The sequence below is a fragment of the Onychostruthus taczanowskii genome, unplaced genomic scaffold (genome assembly GCF_017590055.1).
Source record: "Onychostruthus taczanowskii isolate IOZ18803 unplaced genomic scaffold, ASM1759005v1 scaffold73, whole genome shotgun sequence".
NCBI lineage: Eukaryota > Metazoa > Chordata > Aves > Passeriformes > Passeridae > Onychostruthus > Onychostruthus taczanowskii.
This window is the reverse complement of record NW_024505118.1, coordinates 3,088,155-3,103,493: the sequence shown is the minus strand read 5'-3', so window position 1 is coordinate 3,103,493 and position 15,339 is coordinate 3,088,155. Positions and strand designations below refer to the sequence as shown.

General features: G+C 39.4%; 1 protein-coding gene across 4 annotated transcripts in view; it reads right to left on the bottom strand.

Moving 5' to 3' along the window:
- Positions 1-1,111: 1,111 nt before the first annotated feature.
- MAP3K7CL (MAP3K7 C-terminal like) overlaps positions 1,112-15,339 on the bottom strand; it is a 34,146-nt gene continuing 19,918 nt past the window's right edge. For 3 of the 4 annotated variants that reach the window (XM_041422402.1, XM_041422400.1, XM_041422401.1), the window contains 2 exons: positions 14,948-15,063; positions 4,124-5,267 (listed from right to left, as the gene is read on the bottom strand). In XM_041422402.1, coding sequence (XP_041278336.1) covers positions 5,087-5,267; positions 14,948-15,063 — 297 coding nt within the window. In that variant the 3' untranslated portion in view covers positions 4,124-5,086. Of the gene's footprint in view, positions 1,142-4,123; positions 5,268-14,947; positions 15,064-15,339 lie in introns of those variants that run through there. The other variant, XR_005953970.1, reaches the window with a different exon arrangement.

Sequence of the window (15,339 nt, the reverse complement as noted above, 5' to 3'; positions counted from 1 at the left end):
TTCCCCTTCCTAGCTGTACCTACTTCCTTTCCATCACTTAAAGTTCTCATGTCACTTAACTCATTCTGAGCACCCAAAGCACAGTTTGGCATCTGGCTGCACATTTGTTACATCAGCACACACATCCTCATTTCGTTTCCCTAATTCCTGTATTAAAATTTAGTATAAGATTAAGACAAATAACTAAATCCACAGACTTACTGTCGTATTTTCTAACCAGTTCAAGGAAACCAAGCATGTCTCACAGCAGACACCTGCAGGCTGGCAGAATTCCTTGCTGCCACACACCAGCACCGAACCACAAAACATTGTACGTAGCACTTGGAAACCACCTTGAACACATGGAGATCATCAGACCATGTCATAAGACCGTCAGACAACTGGATCTGAGCTCCAGGCTGACGCTGCTTACTCAGTGGGGATGGATTGTGGTCAGGGGGATTAAAGGAACTGGGGTTTAGAAGGGAGAACTGATAATTGGTGTGCAGAAAAGCAGAGTGACTCATATGCTAAATCTTGTGCTTTCTACAGAATAAACCGTGCAATAGAGGAAGCCTGGGTTGAGGATAACAGTGATTTGTGAATAGTTGTCATCTTTCATTCATATGGGTACGAGTAACACATGACATTACTTGTTAGGAGCACTGAAGAACCTAGAGGTGACTGGCACTGTCCCAAGCAAGGTAGATTTTTCATTCTTATAAAATAATCTACTTTGAATTTAAAGTGTCAGCCTCACAGTTTTGGTGTGCACCTGAAAGACCACCTTGATAACTCCCAGTTTAACATTGCAAAACCAAGTGACTCAGTGAAGGAAATGGAGAGGTTGAGGCTGCCCCTCCAGCTCTGCTTTGCTACCTTCCCTTCCCCCATAATGTGCTCTGTGGTGCAGTCATGCAGGTGGTGTCTTGTCTTGTCCCGCAGAAGTACATCGAGATGAACAGCAGGGCCCAGCTTTTTGGTACTTGTTCAGTCTTAGTCTTGCATTGCTGCACACCTTCCAGGCCTGTCATGAAGACAGGTAATAGTTTCATCGTGGGTTTTCCAGGGATAGGTATCACCATATCATCCACGCATCTGCACGCCATGACATTCCACCAGGAGGCAGAAGACCCTCAGAGCTGTGGGTGCACAGGTATGACTGTGGAAGTATGAAGATAGGAGACAAAAGTCAAAAACACCCAGGTTTTGTCAACTCTCTTCACATTCCTGCTGGACAGGGCCAGTGCTCTTCCTGTTACATCACTGCCTGGGCCAAACTTCCTTTCCCTGCAGCCCTCTTCCACCATTGCACATCTTGTACCTCCCACAGAGAGGCAAGACTCTTCCAGACAAGTCTCCCCTGTTCCTTTAGACGCTTCCACTTAGTGCATTGATCAAAAAAAGAATTTCAGATAGGGAAAAACACCAAGTGGCTTTGTGGTTATTACTGTGACTAGCTAATTTCTGCAAGGTGTCCTGTGGCTGAGGTGAAGCAGCAAAGGGCCATGTGGCAGAGCTCCCCAACCACACAACACAAAGGAAGGCTGAGAACATCTCTCTGTCCCACCTGTCCCCACTGTTAACAGCGCGTAATCTTTACAAAGGTCTAGATGATGGAAGCCTCTGGTGGAAGGTGACATACTTCCAAAGATCATTAATTCACAAAATCAGACAGAATAGTGGGAATTCTGAAAAGGGAAACATTTTTTTTTAAAAAAGGCACTGAACTCAAACTCACAGCTCCTCATCTTCCAGACTTTCCAAGCGTCAAGTCACCCTTGGCTCTGGCTGTTTCAAGACCGCATGAGTCATATCCTTGCTAACTGGAAGCCTTAAATGAGTTTGTTCAGCATTCTTCACGACGGAAGGAAGTTATTTAGCAATGACAGAAAATGGAAAGCACAGGTCTTGTTTTTATTTTAAACCCATGCACTTCACTGTGCCTTAAGTGGCTTGCAGCAAATGCATTTACCATGGTAGTGGCATGCTTACTTTTGCTAACCTGAATAACCTGGATAACAGCAAGAAATACACTTTGTCTGCAATACAACTGCAGTTCTCACAGGTTGTAGTCCCATGTTATAAAACCGAACCTTTCATTGGTACTTGGTTTCAAAAAGTGGCTTCTAAGTTTTTGAACTTCTAAACCCATCTTTGAAATAATTGCATAAAACTTGTTTTTATAGTGTGATAGATACAACAGGACCTAACATGCAGACCACTTCAACCAGGGCACAAACCATATTGTCTACGTGGAAAATACAGGATCAGTGTGGTAAATGGTTTATTAAAAACTCTAATTTCAGCTATTTAGTCAGCAGAGCTCCACTGTATCTAGAGAAAAACTCAGCATGTCCAAATCGGAGACTTACTGAATGTAAAAATATTTTTCACTATTACGCTCTTGATAAACAAATTAAGAGATGGACGATAGATACAGCAGTTACCTCTCAGAAGGTTGTTCTAGCTACCTTTACTCTTTTCAACACATGGATGATTTTCTGCAATATGTTGACTGTGCCACATTTTAATTTAACTTGCCTATGAATATTTTTGGAAAATTCAATTTCCCTACCTTCCTGCCTTTGAATCCCACCTCCCCCAATTTTTTTTTAAAGATAATTTTCAAGAGACACTAATTTTTCATCCTTGGTACTTCTATATCAGTTTTACTCATTTGTATTGCGATACAATTTCTCTGAGCTCCTGCCCTTAGGCACATGAGCATGCATGCAGGAAAATACGTTCATACAAAGCTGTTATTTTTATACTTTAACCATAACTAAAAGTAGGAGGAAAATTTGCTTGCACATAGCTGTAGTCCAAGTTGAATATAAATCTTTCACTTAAATTAGTTTGGGATGTTTTAAGAATGTCATATTTATCCAGGCTTGTAGGCTGGACCATATCGAAAATTTGGCATCTGCACATCTGTAAAATATTTCTTGAATTCTTCTATACTGGTCAGTACCTACAGGTTAGGAAAAACATATTCCCTGACTATTCTCAAAGTGCTGATTGGCACAAATGAGGCCCAGCTTTCCTGCTTCACCTGACTGTGGCTCTCTCTCAGGTTTTTCTCCCAGCATATGGTCTGTAATTTTTCTGATATCTAAAGCATAGTGACTGTGCTTAAATGGAAAATTTCAACGTGAACATAGTTATTTGTAAGTAAAGGTCTGCTGTCTGATCCATTTGCATACAAAGACAGTCTGTCAACAAACTAATTTTATGTACTTTATATGGTTTTCAATGAATTCACTGAAATCATCTGATGGCACGATATTTTCAAGGCTAGATGGAAAAACCTTTGACTAAAATGGCAAACTATTTTAAAATGAGAATTCTCTTGTTCAAAACACACAAACACAGGCAAAAAGGGGTAATTCTAGCTTCTAGTGGTGTTCTGTGCTCAAAGCAAAGCTTTCATTTCTCTTCAAGTTATGTTTCCCAACAGTGCAAACTCAAACAAGACATTTCCAGCACTTCCAGGCCTAATATTCCAATCGTTTTTTATTAACTATGTTGTTTTTTTTTTTTTCCTTCAACTATCCACAAGGTACAGTGAAAATTGGATCCTCAGATAATAAGAGGAATAAATACAGTGTTACACTGCTCAGGGAGCATTCCAGTGGGAAGCACATGCCTCAAGAGTGGTGATTTCCCAGGTACAGGAGGAAGCAGTGCCAAGTTTGGATGCTGACACTGCCCTGGTGGCTCAGGAGGAGAAGTGGAAAAAAGGTTGTCCTCTCCTCCTACCTCTTCATGCTCTCCTGCTGCAGTGCCAGGTGCTTGGAGTAACACAGAGCCAGTTTTCCCACCTGTGCTGCAGGGAATACTGCAGGCAATTAGCACAGATAAATTACAGGCAGCTTGTAATTCTTTTTTTGTCCACTTCACTGCCAGGAATTGTTCTGATTAACATGAAATTCCATTTTCATGATAGACTAATGATAATAATCAAAGCTAAAGTCCTGGTGCAAATCTTAAGTTCATAGTTTTCAATTTCTAAGACACAGTACTAATAACATATTAAGTTGAATTTGAAGCTCATGAAGATGTAACAAGCTCTATCTAAGAAGCAGAGTTTAGAATACAGGGTGATTTGAGAACATTCAGAACATAAAAGGGCTTTTCTGCATCCACTTTTAATGAAAAAACTGCTCTATGAATAGAAATGGAAGTGTAATGAAGATTTTTAAGTTGATCTAAGAAAATACAGGGATAAATAGAGCAAGTAAAACTGACATTTTACTTCCCAGTTATTTGTGTATCACAGAACTCCTGTCCCTACTTACAACCACTTATGCTTCAAAATAGACCAGAAATTAAGAACAAAAGATCCTTACAATAATTTTACTGACATAGTCTCAGTTGAAACTATGATGAAATTATGATTCTTGTATTAATTTTTCATTTCTTGCATGCCTAAAAGTACAATAAACAGACACTCAAGTAATCTTTACACTTAAGGAAGGAAAGTTTCCATCTATTTCCTTTTAATTTTATAACTTGCAAATTATCACTGCAGTCCACTTGTTTGATAAAAATGATTTTGTTACTTCAATTTTTAATGTGCAGTTTTTCAGATTTTATACAACAGTGTGAAGTTGACATGAAGTATAGTTTTTACTAGTAAGGAGATCTGCTTCAAAATAACTTCCAAACACTTTATGCATGAAGAAAATAATTTAAAAAGAATTTACCAAACTAAAATTAACATACATGTATTCCATATATTAACATTGTCCCAGTCCTTAGTATGATCCAAATTTCCAACACAGAGACTATTTATATAATTTTCTAGTGTGTCCATATCTTCTTAAATTGGAAGAAATATGTTTAGAAAAGAAACCTGATCCACTAGAACATATAATGGGGATAGATTAACTTCAATTATGTTACTTGAAATAAAACATTCATTATATAATGGATGAAATATCCATTATATTAAGCTACTGGGTGGCAAGTATTAAACCAAATTCAGACTTCTATGTACTCTGTAGTAAAGTGTTGCAACATATTAAACAGATCTTTATTTTAAAATCTCTTTCCAGCACAGGACCATTCCTGTATGAGCTGCCTCCCATGAGCTAGTTGGGAGTTATGAGGAGCCCTGTCTTTTTTGGTACTGTATCCTGAGCTTTTCCAGTTGCTCCACGCACTGCGTCTGGGCCAGCTTCAGTGTCCGGTTCTCCTCTGTCAGTTCTGCATACTCCTTAGCCAGCCGAGCAGCATCCATGCTTTCCTTTTCCACTTGTTCCAGTCTGGCAATCAGCTCCTTTCTGACGATTATGAAAAAAACCCCAATTATTAGAAATGGCAGTAGGCAAAAATTTATTGTCCTGTGTTTTGTGTTGTTAACTTACTTTTTAGTACTTGAACTTGTGTGAAACAAGGACCTAAAAGATTAATTTTTTAGAGTCCTGTTTTTTCCTTTTAAAAGACTAAGCTTCCAAAATCTCAGATTGGTTTGCTGTTCAGTGACCAAGCCTGAAAAATGCTGTGTTCATGCGTCTGTATTTGGGACTGTTCAGCAGATGAGAAGGCTTTGGAGAGACCTTAGAGCCGCTTCCAGTACCAAAAGGGGCTCCAACAGAGCTGGAGAGGGACTCCTGACACAGGTGACGAGACAAGGGAATGGCATCAAACTGAAAGAGAGCAGGAAATGGGATATTGGGAAGAAATTCTTCCCTCTGAGGGTGTTGAGGCCCTGGCACAGGTTGCCCAGAAAACCTGTGGCTGCCCCATCCCTGGAAGTGTTCAAGGCCAGGTTGGATGCGGCTTGGAGCAACCTGGTCTAGTGCAAGGTGTCCCTGCCCATGGCAGGGGATTGGAACTGGGTGAGTTTTAAGGTCCCTTCCAATCAAAACTATTCTACTGATTGTATGATTCTGTGATGTATAGCTTCAGTAAGATCTGAGCACACAATTCACGGTGGAAAATCAAGTTCCTAGAGATGACTTGTTAATACTTTGCCAGAAGAATAACAATTTATTTTTCTCTTGATACCAGGTATCACTGAAAGAGAGCGAGGTGTTTTTGTTTGTTTGGTTGGATTTATCAATAAGTTCTGTGAGGTGTGCCTGGTTTCCTTTTCTCTACTATAAACAAATCAGTAAGTAGTAGGCACTGAATCTGAGCTACATGTATTGTTTCTATAACGTGTTTAGGCTCAGATCTTAAGCCCTGTTGCTGAGGAAGAGCTGCAAACCTGACCCCTCCTGGTCCTCTTAAGCACAGACACGAGGATTTGAGCTGTGACTTCTGGATGGAGTCACACAGTGCCCTGTATTCCCAGAGCTGGCCAGGTGCTGGAGTTTCCTGTACAGTATCAACTGAAATTACCTCAGCACAAGTTAAGATAAAAGAAGTCTTAAAACACACTGAAGGCATGAGTAACTCACAGAGTATCTAATTGCTCTCCCCTTAGTCACCCACCAGGCTAGCATGGCCTCTGGGTTTCTTTTTCCCTTTAAGTCAAAAATTCACCCATTACAGGAAGTTTCTTCTAAAAGGTTCTTTTGATCATTCTGTCTCAGAGATTAGTTAATCTTTTAACTGTTCATAGCCCTGTGACTTTATTTCTCAGTCATGTCAAAACAGTGCTTGTAGATCATCAGTAGGAATTTGTTAATGCCTTCATAGTGGATAGATTTCACTGCAGTCCTTAAAGGAGCCCACTGGTCAGGCTAGACCAGTGCTTTCAGACAGGAAATTCCTAGAGATCTGCAATTCTATTCCCACAGGTCAGAGTATTCATGAAAAGATAACATTTCTGTTTTGCTGATCACCTGTGTTATTCGTAGCTGAAAAGCTACCATGTAGAGCAGCAAAACTGTAAATCTGGCTTTTGAAAAGCACTTCTGTGTGGCCTTCATTTAGGATCAAGTTAACCTTTCTCTGTCTTTACTGCAGCTTTCAGTGATAGCAGAGTTTGCCCATGGTTTAGTTGACTGTTTACAGTCACAGTTACTGCAGTTCAAGGAGTCACAAGTTAGAACAGATCCTTGGTACAGCCATTTCTACCAGCTGTGCTTCCCATTGATTGAAAAAAAAAAAAAAAAAAGAGCAGCTGTTACAGAATTTTTAAATCAGCCAGAGAGGCAGCATATAGGCATCCTCCTATATGAGAGCTCTGTTTTATACTGCTGAGGTAAGGCAGAGCAGTTATGCTGCAGCAAACCTCTTCTTTTTCTTTACACCAGGTGACGCTCTGTTTTATACTGCTGAGGTAAGGCAGAGCAGTTATGCTGCAGCAAAGCCTCTTCTTTTTCTTTACATCAGGTGACAGGTGCATTCAACCAGGCCTTTGAGAGGAAACATCATGAGGGTATTTTTGCTCAGTAGAATTCTGTTTACATTTAGCACAATACAGCTGTACAAGTTTTAAACACAGCAAGCCACTAACAGGTTCATTTCTCTGTGGCTGGGCCATTCTAGATCAACCTGTTTTCACAGAAGTCGAGACAATCTTGCTAGACAGCTCCTATTCATGGGCCTGAGGCCATGGAAGACTGATTTCACATGAGAAATACATTCAGGGACAATGAGTTTTTACAACTCCAGATGTTTGGGGGGTTTTTTGGTTTATTGTTTGTTTGTTTGTTTGTTTTTTTGTTTCTCCCTGGACTTCCTCTGGAAGACTTTTATCTCTGGAGACCAAGTAAGAACTTCTGCAATATTTTTTTGCAATATTTCTCTGGTGCAATGTTGGACTAAAGGGCTAAATTAAGCTCTCTCAAATTACAGACTGTTAAATCAGAAGTGTCCAAACAAATGATTTCAGAATCATTCTTCCTTACTTTTCTTACACTCATGAGCTTTTTGAAAGGGAGATGCAGTGAACACACTACTAGGTAATCAGCATCTTACAAGCAGGTAAACCTTTTCTGTGGGAACTTCCAGTACTTGAAAAGGAACAGTACTGACTGTCTTGGACTTGAGCCAGGAGAGGCACAGACAGACAATGTGCAAACTCAGACAGCTTTAGTAATGAAGGTCAGTTCTGATTTGATGACATTGTCTGCAGGCCTGGCTTTCATGCTGCTCTCCAGTAATACTCAAACAGCACAGATAACTTCCCTCCCCCCTCCCCAGGATTCAGATTTGCTATCAAACAAACTATAAATGCATTAAGATCAAAATACACTCATTGCTGTAGTCCACACTCTTGGACCTCCCTCACAGAAAGCAGTTTCCTTGCACTGAGGTAGTAAAATTGCCCACTTCTGAGTCAGCAGAACCTACTTAGTCCTTTCCCATCAGGATCAACACCTGTTTACAGGACAGGGTGATGTTTCAGGCTGATACTGTCGGCCTGCCACAGATCTAAAGTTAGAGTACCAGGGATCTGCTAAATGTTATGAATGGTGTAGTTTATGAAGCTCACAAAAGGATGAGGACAGTAACTAACATTTACATCGGATCTAATCCAAGATTTGAACTTAGCTTTCAGAGGTTAAAGAACACCATGCTAAGCTCTTGCACCATCTAGACTTTGTTGGGGATGCTTAATAAATAGATGTAGCACTGTGTCATCTGTGTTTTCTGTTAATGGTTACCCAAAGTTTAAATATTAACAGTATTGATAAGGTATTTTCCAAATTAGTGCTGAGGTCTCAAGCTTTGAGACAATCTGTAACATGTACTTTAAGTGCTCTTTTTTGGGGAGGGGTTTGGGAGGCAACATTAGCGATTTGCATCGTAAACCCATAAACCACAAGCAGGAGAAAAACATAGCACTGTCTTAGGGAAGTAATTTCTCTTGTTCTGGCCTTAATGACTAAACATGCAGACAACAGAGCTCCTCAACACTCATATTCACAAGGAATAAATCCAAAGAAAAGTGACAGACTAAGCAGATAATTCTGTCTGCAGATAAGTGTATTTAGAGATGGACTGGACACAAGGAAAACAGTTTCTAGAATACAAAGATTTGTATTTTCCTCATTGTGAACAAGGTATTCAGGATCATGTGTCTGTGGCATACAACACAACTGGTAGCCAAAAGGTAATTTTCCCTTCCCACATTTGGCATGGCTTTCCTATTGAGGGAATTATGAGACCCTGCAAGGTAACTGCTGTCTTGAGGAGATTGTCCTTGCATAAGTCTACTAATTAATTTAAAAACCAACATAATTAAAGACATTAATGTCTGCTTTAATGTAAATGAAAATGTGTCTCAGATGCCAACACATAAAAGGTCACAGAATGACAGAAGAGTTTGAGTTAGAAAGGACCTTCCAAAGGCAAGGACACTTCCTTTAGAAGAGGAGGTCTCTTTTTGTATTAGAAAAGCTGTAATTTAATTTCTAGGATTTGACAAGCAACATATATTTTGCATATTTTGTGAGATGATGAAAAAATAGGTCTAGAATGGGAAAATTATTGAACTAAAACGTTGCCTTTAAGGTTTACACCAATCTTTTTCTGAAGTACCTAGAAGTCTGAAAACTACTTGTCTTCACAGTGTTGGGAAAGACACTCAAGAAACAAATGTACCTGAGAAATCTTCTGGACTAAAAAGCATAGAAACAGTCCTATGGTCATGAGAGCAAGCTAAAACATATGAAAGGCTCCCACAAAATGAAGCAGTCATCTCCGCTGCATGTCATTTGCCAAGAGGGCCACTGGGATGCTGGATTTTGTCATCAGTAGCGTGTCTAGCGGGACCAGGGCAGTGACTGTTCCACCGTGCTGGGCATGGCTGAGGCCACACCTTGAGTCCTGAGTCCAGTTCTGGTCCTCTCAGAGAGGCACTGAGGTGCTGCAGTGTGTCCAGAGAAGGGAACAGAGCTGGGGAAGGGTCTGGAGCACCAGGAGAAGCTGAAGGAGCTGGGGGAGCTCAGCCTGGAGAAAAGGAGGTCAGGAGGGACCTTTTCACTCCCCACAACTCCCTAACAGGAGGGTGCAGCCAGGTGAGGGTCAGGCTCTGCTCCCAGAGAACAAGGGACAGGGAGAGAGGAAATAGCCTAAAGTTGTGCCAGGGGAGGTTCAGATTAGATATCAGGAAAAACTTTTTAATTGAAAGGTTTGTAAAGTACTGGAATGTGCTGCCCAGGGAAGTGGTCGAGTCACCATCCCTGGAGTAGTTAAAAAAACATGTGGAGGTGGCAGTGGAGGACACAGTTTAACGGTGAACAGGGAGGTGGTGCTGGGTTGGTGGTTGAACTTAATAATCCTAAAGGTCTTTTCCAATCTTAACAATTGTACTGTGTCTGCTCTAACATGTAAAAGAAGGAAAAGAAATCATATCCACGGCCAAGAAAATGGGTGATCCTAAACCAGGTGGTGATCGAATTATATTTTCTGTAGTTATATTAGAATTGTCTGGGGAGGAAAAGGAGATAACCATCCAGTGCTAAGAATATAAGATACAGCTAGCAACCATGGCAACTCTAATATTTAACTACATAATCCAGGGTCATTATCTAGTAATAGCAATATAACAAGTGCTCAAAATAACCAGCCATCTCATCCCTTTCACCCAAAGTTAGATACCCAAAACCATCTGTTATGGAAATACGTGTGTGTTTCTGGAACATAAATTAAATTACATTCTGTGCCCTAAATGTGGTGTGTTCTCGCTTCCACACCCTTTTCTTTATTTTCAATCATGTCTCCCATTCCAGAGTGGTTTTTTTCCCTTGTATTACATATTGCTGGCATAAATGTGAAGAGTGTGAGTGAAGACAGCAAAGCTATGATTTAATTAGCAAAAAAATCTACCCAATGTTCTTTCAAATTCTTGCTTCCTTTTTAATTCTTGAGTAACTTCTTTTCCTATCTTTATTTGCTTTGTCCTTTGATTTTCCCTTTTTTGATACTACAACCTCTTTTTCTCTCTCACATTTCCCATTTTCCTGTGAAATACTTGTCATCTTCTCTCCCACTGCCAGCCTAGTACATCCTCCTGCCATCTATATTGCACAAAAGGGAACAAGTAAGTAAGTTTGTTGTCACCCTGATGAAAAGCAACCCTTGTCATTTAGTTTCATTGACTTTTTACTTTGGCCATACTCGATGCTCACATTGCTCATCAAGCTAAGCAGAAGCACAAAAGCCTTTGAAAAGTTGTAAAAGATTCAATATTTTTCACTATTGTTAAAATAATGTTTTACAACTTTCTATGTCTTATAAAACAATATAAAAATATACCTGTATATATTGTTTCATGCATGAAAGGTTACACTGAACTTTGGAGGCTGGAACAACAATTATTTAAAATAGAATTAACTCTATTCCTTTTTTTTTTCCTAAAAAGCTCTAGTACCTGTACAGATATTTGTCAGGTTAACATTATTTCTTCCTCCTAGCCAACAAATAAAAATATTTGCTCAATCCATTTTCTGGTTTTTTCTGTCAGTCATAGCCTCCAGCATCCTGTATGTGCTATCAGCAGGCACCACAGGTGCAGAAACTGCCAGGTGAGACTTGTCATTGGAATGACACAGGTGAATTGATCTGTGGAGAGAAGTTGGGAGCATTGGCAAGGATACCATCCAGCAGCATTTGTGATAGCCTTTGGTAAAAATGTACACTGAAAAACACTATAAAAGCTGTTTGTTCCCATTACAAGGGATGCAACTTGATCAAAATACTATTTGCAACTATATGTTAATACTGTATGCAACACTTAAATACTATTTTTCAAAATAGTATTTAAGAGAAATAGACAGTAGATCGTAGACAATTGGGCATCTTCATTCGCATGCGTTCAAATTCAAATGTAGAAGAAGACACCAACAGCAGGGGTAAATTTTAGAAAATTGCAAACTCCATGTTTTCAATTTGATTGTAATTGATTTTGAGGCTAAAAGCTTGTTCATTTCATCAGACTTTTCAGACAAGTGAAAGCATTCTTCCTTTTTAAAAACGGAATACTCAATACTTCCAGTGATGGGGCAGCCAGGGCTGTCTGGGCAACCATTTCCAATGCCCCAACATCCTCACAGGGAAGAATTTCTCCTTAATAACCAATCCAAACCTACTCTCTATCAGTTTAAAACCATTCTGCCCTATCCTATCTCTACATGCCCTTGTAAATATTCTCTCTCAGGTGCATATATAAGTATATACAAATATAAGAATATACACATGTATTTATTTATATATAAATATATACTTATATATACTTATATGTACACACACAATTCTAAACATGCATGCCACCCCAGCCATTATAATCCACTCTTCATTCAGTATATGCTAGTCCTTAAACTACTTTTAACTCTTGCTGTAAGTGCTGAGAATGTTTTTAGACATAAATCAGTGAACAGGAGAGCAAAACTCCCTTTTACTTCTCACTTATTCCTTTGCCTCCACACTTATACTCCCTTTCTATCTAGTTTTAGATAAAAATCAAGGCTGTCATGTTCAGGTTTGCTTGCTTACATGTGCGTAAAATTACATATGTACTAATAACTTTCTAATCCACCTTTCAATTTCAACCAAACCATGTGGTAAAGAGGTCCCAGTTAGCTTCTGGAGGGTTTAATAAAAACAGACTGCTCCAGAAAGGAAATATACAAAATGCGGTAATGCAAAATGGATAATCTACTTGGAGGAAAAAGTGATAAACAATCCACATCTGGAGAAAAAAATATCCTCAATTTGCACTTGCAGTTTAAACCTCAAAATCAGGCAACCACAGTGAACCAGCTTGTAGGAAATTAAACATCTTTGATCCCTGTGCTGTAGGATCACTTTTTCCGATTAAGACACAGGGGAGGTGTGAAAGGTGCTGCCCTGATATTTGTCATGTTTAGGCATTTCACAGCTATACAGCATGTGAACATAAGGCTACAAATATGCAATTAGAAAAGTACATACAGGTCTCAATAATGTAATTCCATTTGTTGCCTTATACAGCCACTCATAACATATGTTTACTGGGGCATGGAATTCCCAGAACAGGTTCAGCAAAGACAGCAGTGGTGGAAGCTTCCTGACATTGTTCCACTGTTGACATCCACTGGTGGAATGAAGGAAAATGCCAGCCTGAAGCCCTTTAAATCATCCAAGATACGCACCATTGAGAGGCTGACCTCTGGGCTCAGAGGTTGATTAGGATAATTGTGAGTTCAGGTAAATAGTTTTGTGCATGTACCTGCCATTCTCAAGAAGCAAACCATTTCTAATTTAGCTAGTACCACAGACTTATAGATAAAAAAATTGCATTCAAACAGCAATTTTGTTTTATTCCAGAAAGTGCAAAAATATACGTGAATGTCTCATTTTCATGAGCTCCAAGCATTCTTCATAAACACACATAACTGATTCAGGGTTGTGCCAATAATAATAATAATGATGGATTTATATTAGTAGACTCTAACACCGAAATGATTGAAGGCTACCTTTGGTGTTTATGCAATTAAAGTCAAGCACTTAAACAATCATTTAATATTTTATATTGCACTTGGATTTTCAGAGTAGACAAACACACATGATTTCCACAGGATTGATTGCTAAATACATATATAAGCAGCTTGTATCAGACAAACAAATTACAAATTAAAAAAAAAATACTTATCTTCTAATCTCTTTAAAAATACTAATGACTTTTTATTGGCCAAGTTCAATTAATGGTGAATCAAATGCAAATGCTGCAAATGTGAATCAAATGTAAAATGCATCTTCCCATGACACTGGACATAATCTTTTTTAGATTTTGTTCCAGTCTGTCAGCCTCTGAGTGCAACACTGATCCTTCAGTGGAAGGGGGTTTGCAGTGGGAAACTTCAAACAGCTTTGACACTTTAGGCAAAAAGTAACTGTATTGTGCCTATAGCCATCAACCCAGATAAAGACATCTCACTTTCTTACCCTGCATAGTTTGGATTCAGGGAGTTCTTTGACTGTCTTGTAAGACTACAGGATTTCACGTTTCCCTCTTGCTTCTGCAGCTGAAGTTTCCCACGGATGCAAACTTGGCTGACCTGCAGGGTCAGCTGGGTAGAGATTTCACTATTCACCTTATTTCCTTACTCTGAACTTCTTTTTCAGGAAATTTCATTTCTTTTTCCTTTTCTCATGGAAAAGGACGGACAGCCATAGAGTGCACTTTGCCATTTAATAGTCAGGCAAAAGATGACAAGGCTATGAGTACAGGCCATAGACAAGAAAAAAGCCTCCAGCTTATTCACTTTGGGTATGAACACCTGAAATGCCAATGTATATTGAACCAGTGTACACAAAAACAAAGCACCTCACAGAAACAGGTTTACTAGTATTGTCAAGTATTCTAAGCCTAAATGAGAATCCATTTTGTTCTTCATTAAAGCGTGCAATGTTTATTGAAAAAAATAAAATTGAAAAGGAACCTACAACAGATGAACTGGATTGTTATGTGAGTTGGAGGCTGTCAGTGAAGCTTTTAAGGGACACCCACAAAGCTGAACTGTGACAGCCCTTAGTGGCCTCAGCTGATACTGTAGAGCGATGACCAACTTGTGCTCTACATCAGGCAGAGGCATGAAATCATAGGATCCTAGGATGGCTTGTGTTAGAAGGGACCCCCAAGATAATCCAGTTCCAACCCTATGCCACCAGCAGGGGACACCTTCCACTAGGCCAGGTTGCTCCAAGCCCTGTCCAACCTGACCTTGAACACTTCCAGGGATGGGACAGCCACAGCTTCTCTGGGCAACCTGTGCCAGGGCTTCACCACCCTCAGAGGGAAGAATTTCCTCCCAATATTTCATCTATCCCTGTCTTCTGTCAGTTTGAAGCCATTCCCTTGTCTTGTCACTCCAGGCCCTTATAAATAGTCTCTCTCCCTCCTTCTTCCAGGCTTCCTTCAGATACTGGAAGGCCACAATTATAATATATGTATAAATAAGTATATACATATGTAAGCATATAGGTATAGAAAGTCAGAAAATACAAAGTTAAACTTTCATGTTTCAAACAGGGTTTTACAAAGAGAATATAGCACAGTAAATCCTTTAGGAAAGTTACTCACTTTCTTTCTTCCAGCAGAGCAATTTCTTTCTTGACCTCGTGGTACTCTTCTGCTATTTTGCAGTGCTGTTTATACACCTGCATAGATTCCTTAGAGTCATGACAAGGAGGCAGAGGCTTTAAGAAAAAAAAAAAAAAAGAAGAAAAATCCCCATTGTTTTTTGAATGAAATATTAGTTTAAACCCCACATATTTTGAAAGATACAATATTTATCTGAATTCCTGTGAGAATACCTAAAGAATTTTTTTCCCTTAAATAACTGCAGTATATGGCCAACTATTCCTAGTGATGGCCTTTCAAGGAGGGAAAAAGCCCAAAACAGTTCCCTTCATAAGAATATGTGCAAAACTTCAAACATATGTGTAAAACTTCAAACATTGTGAGAATTTTCA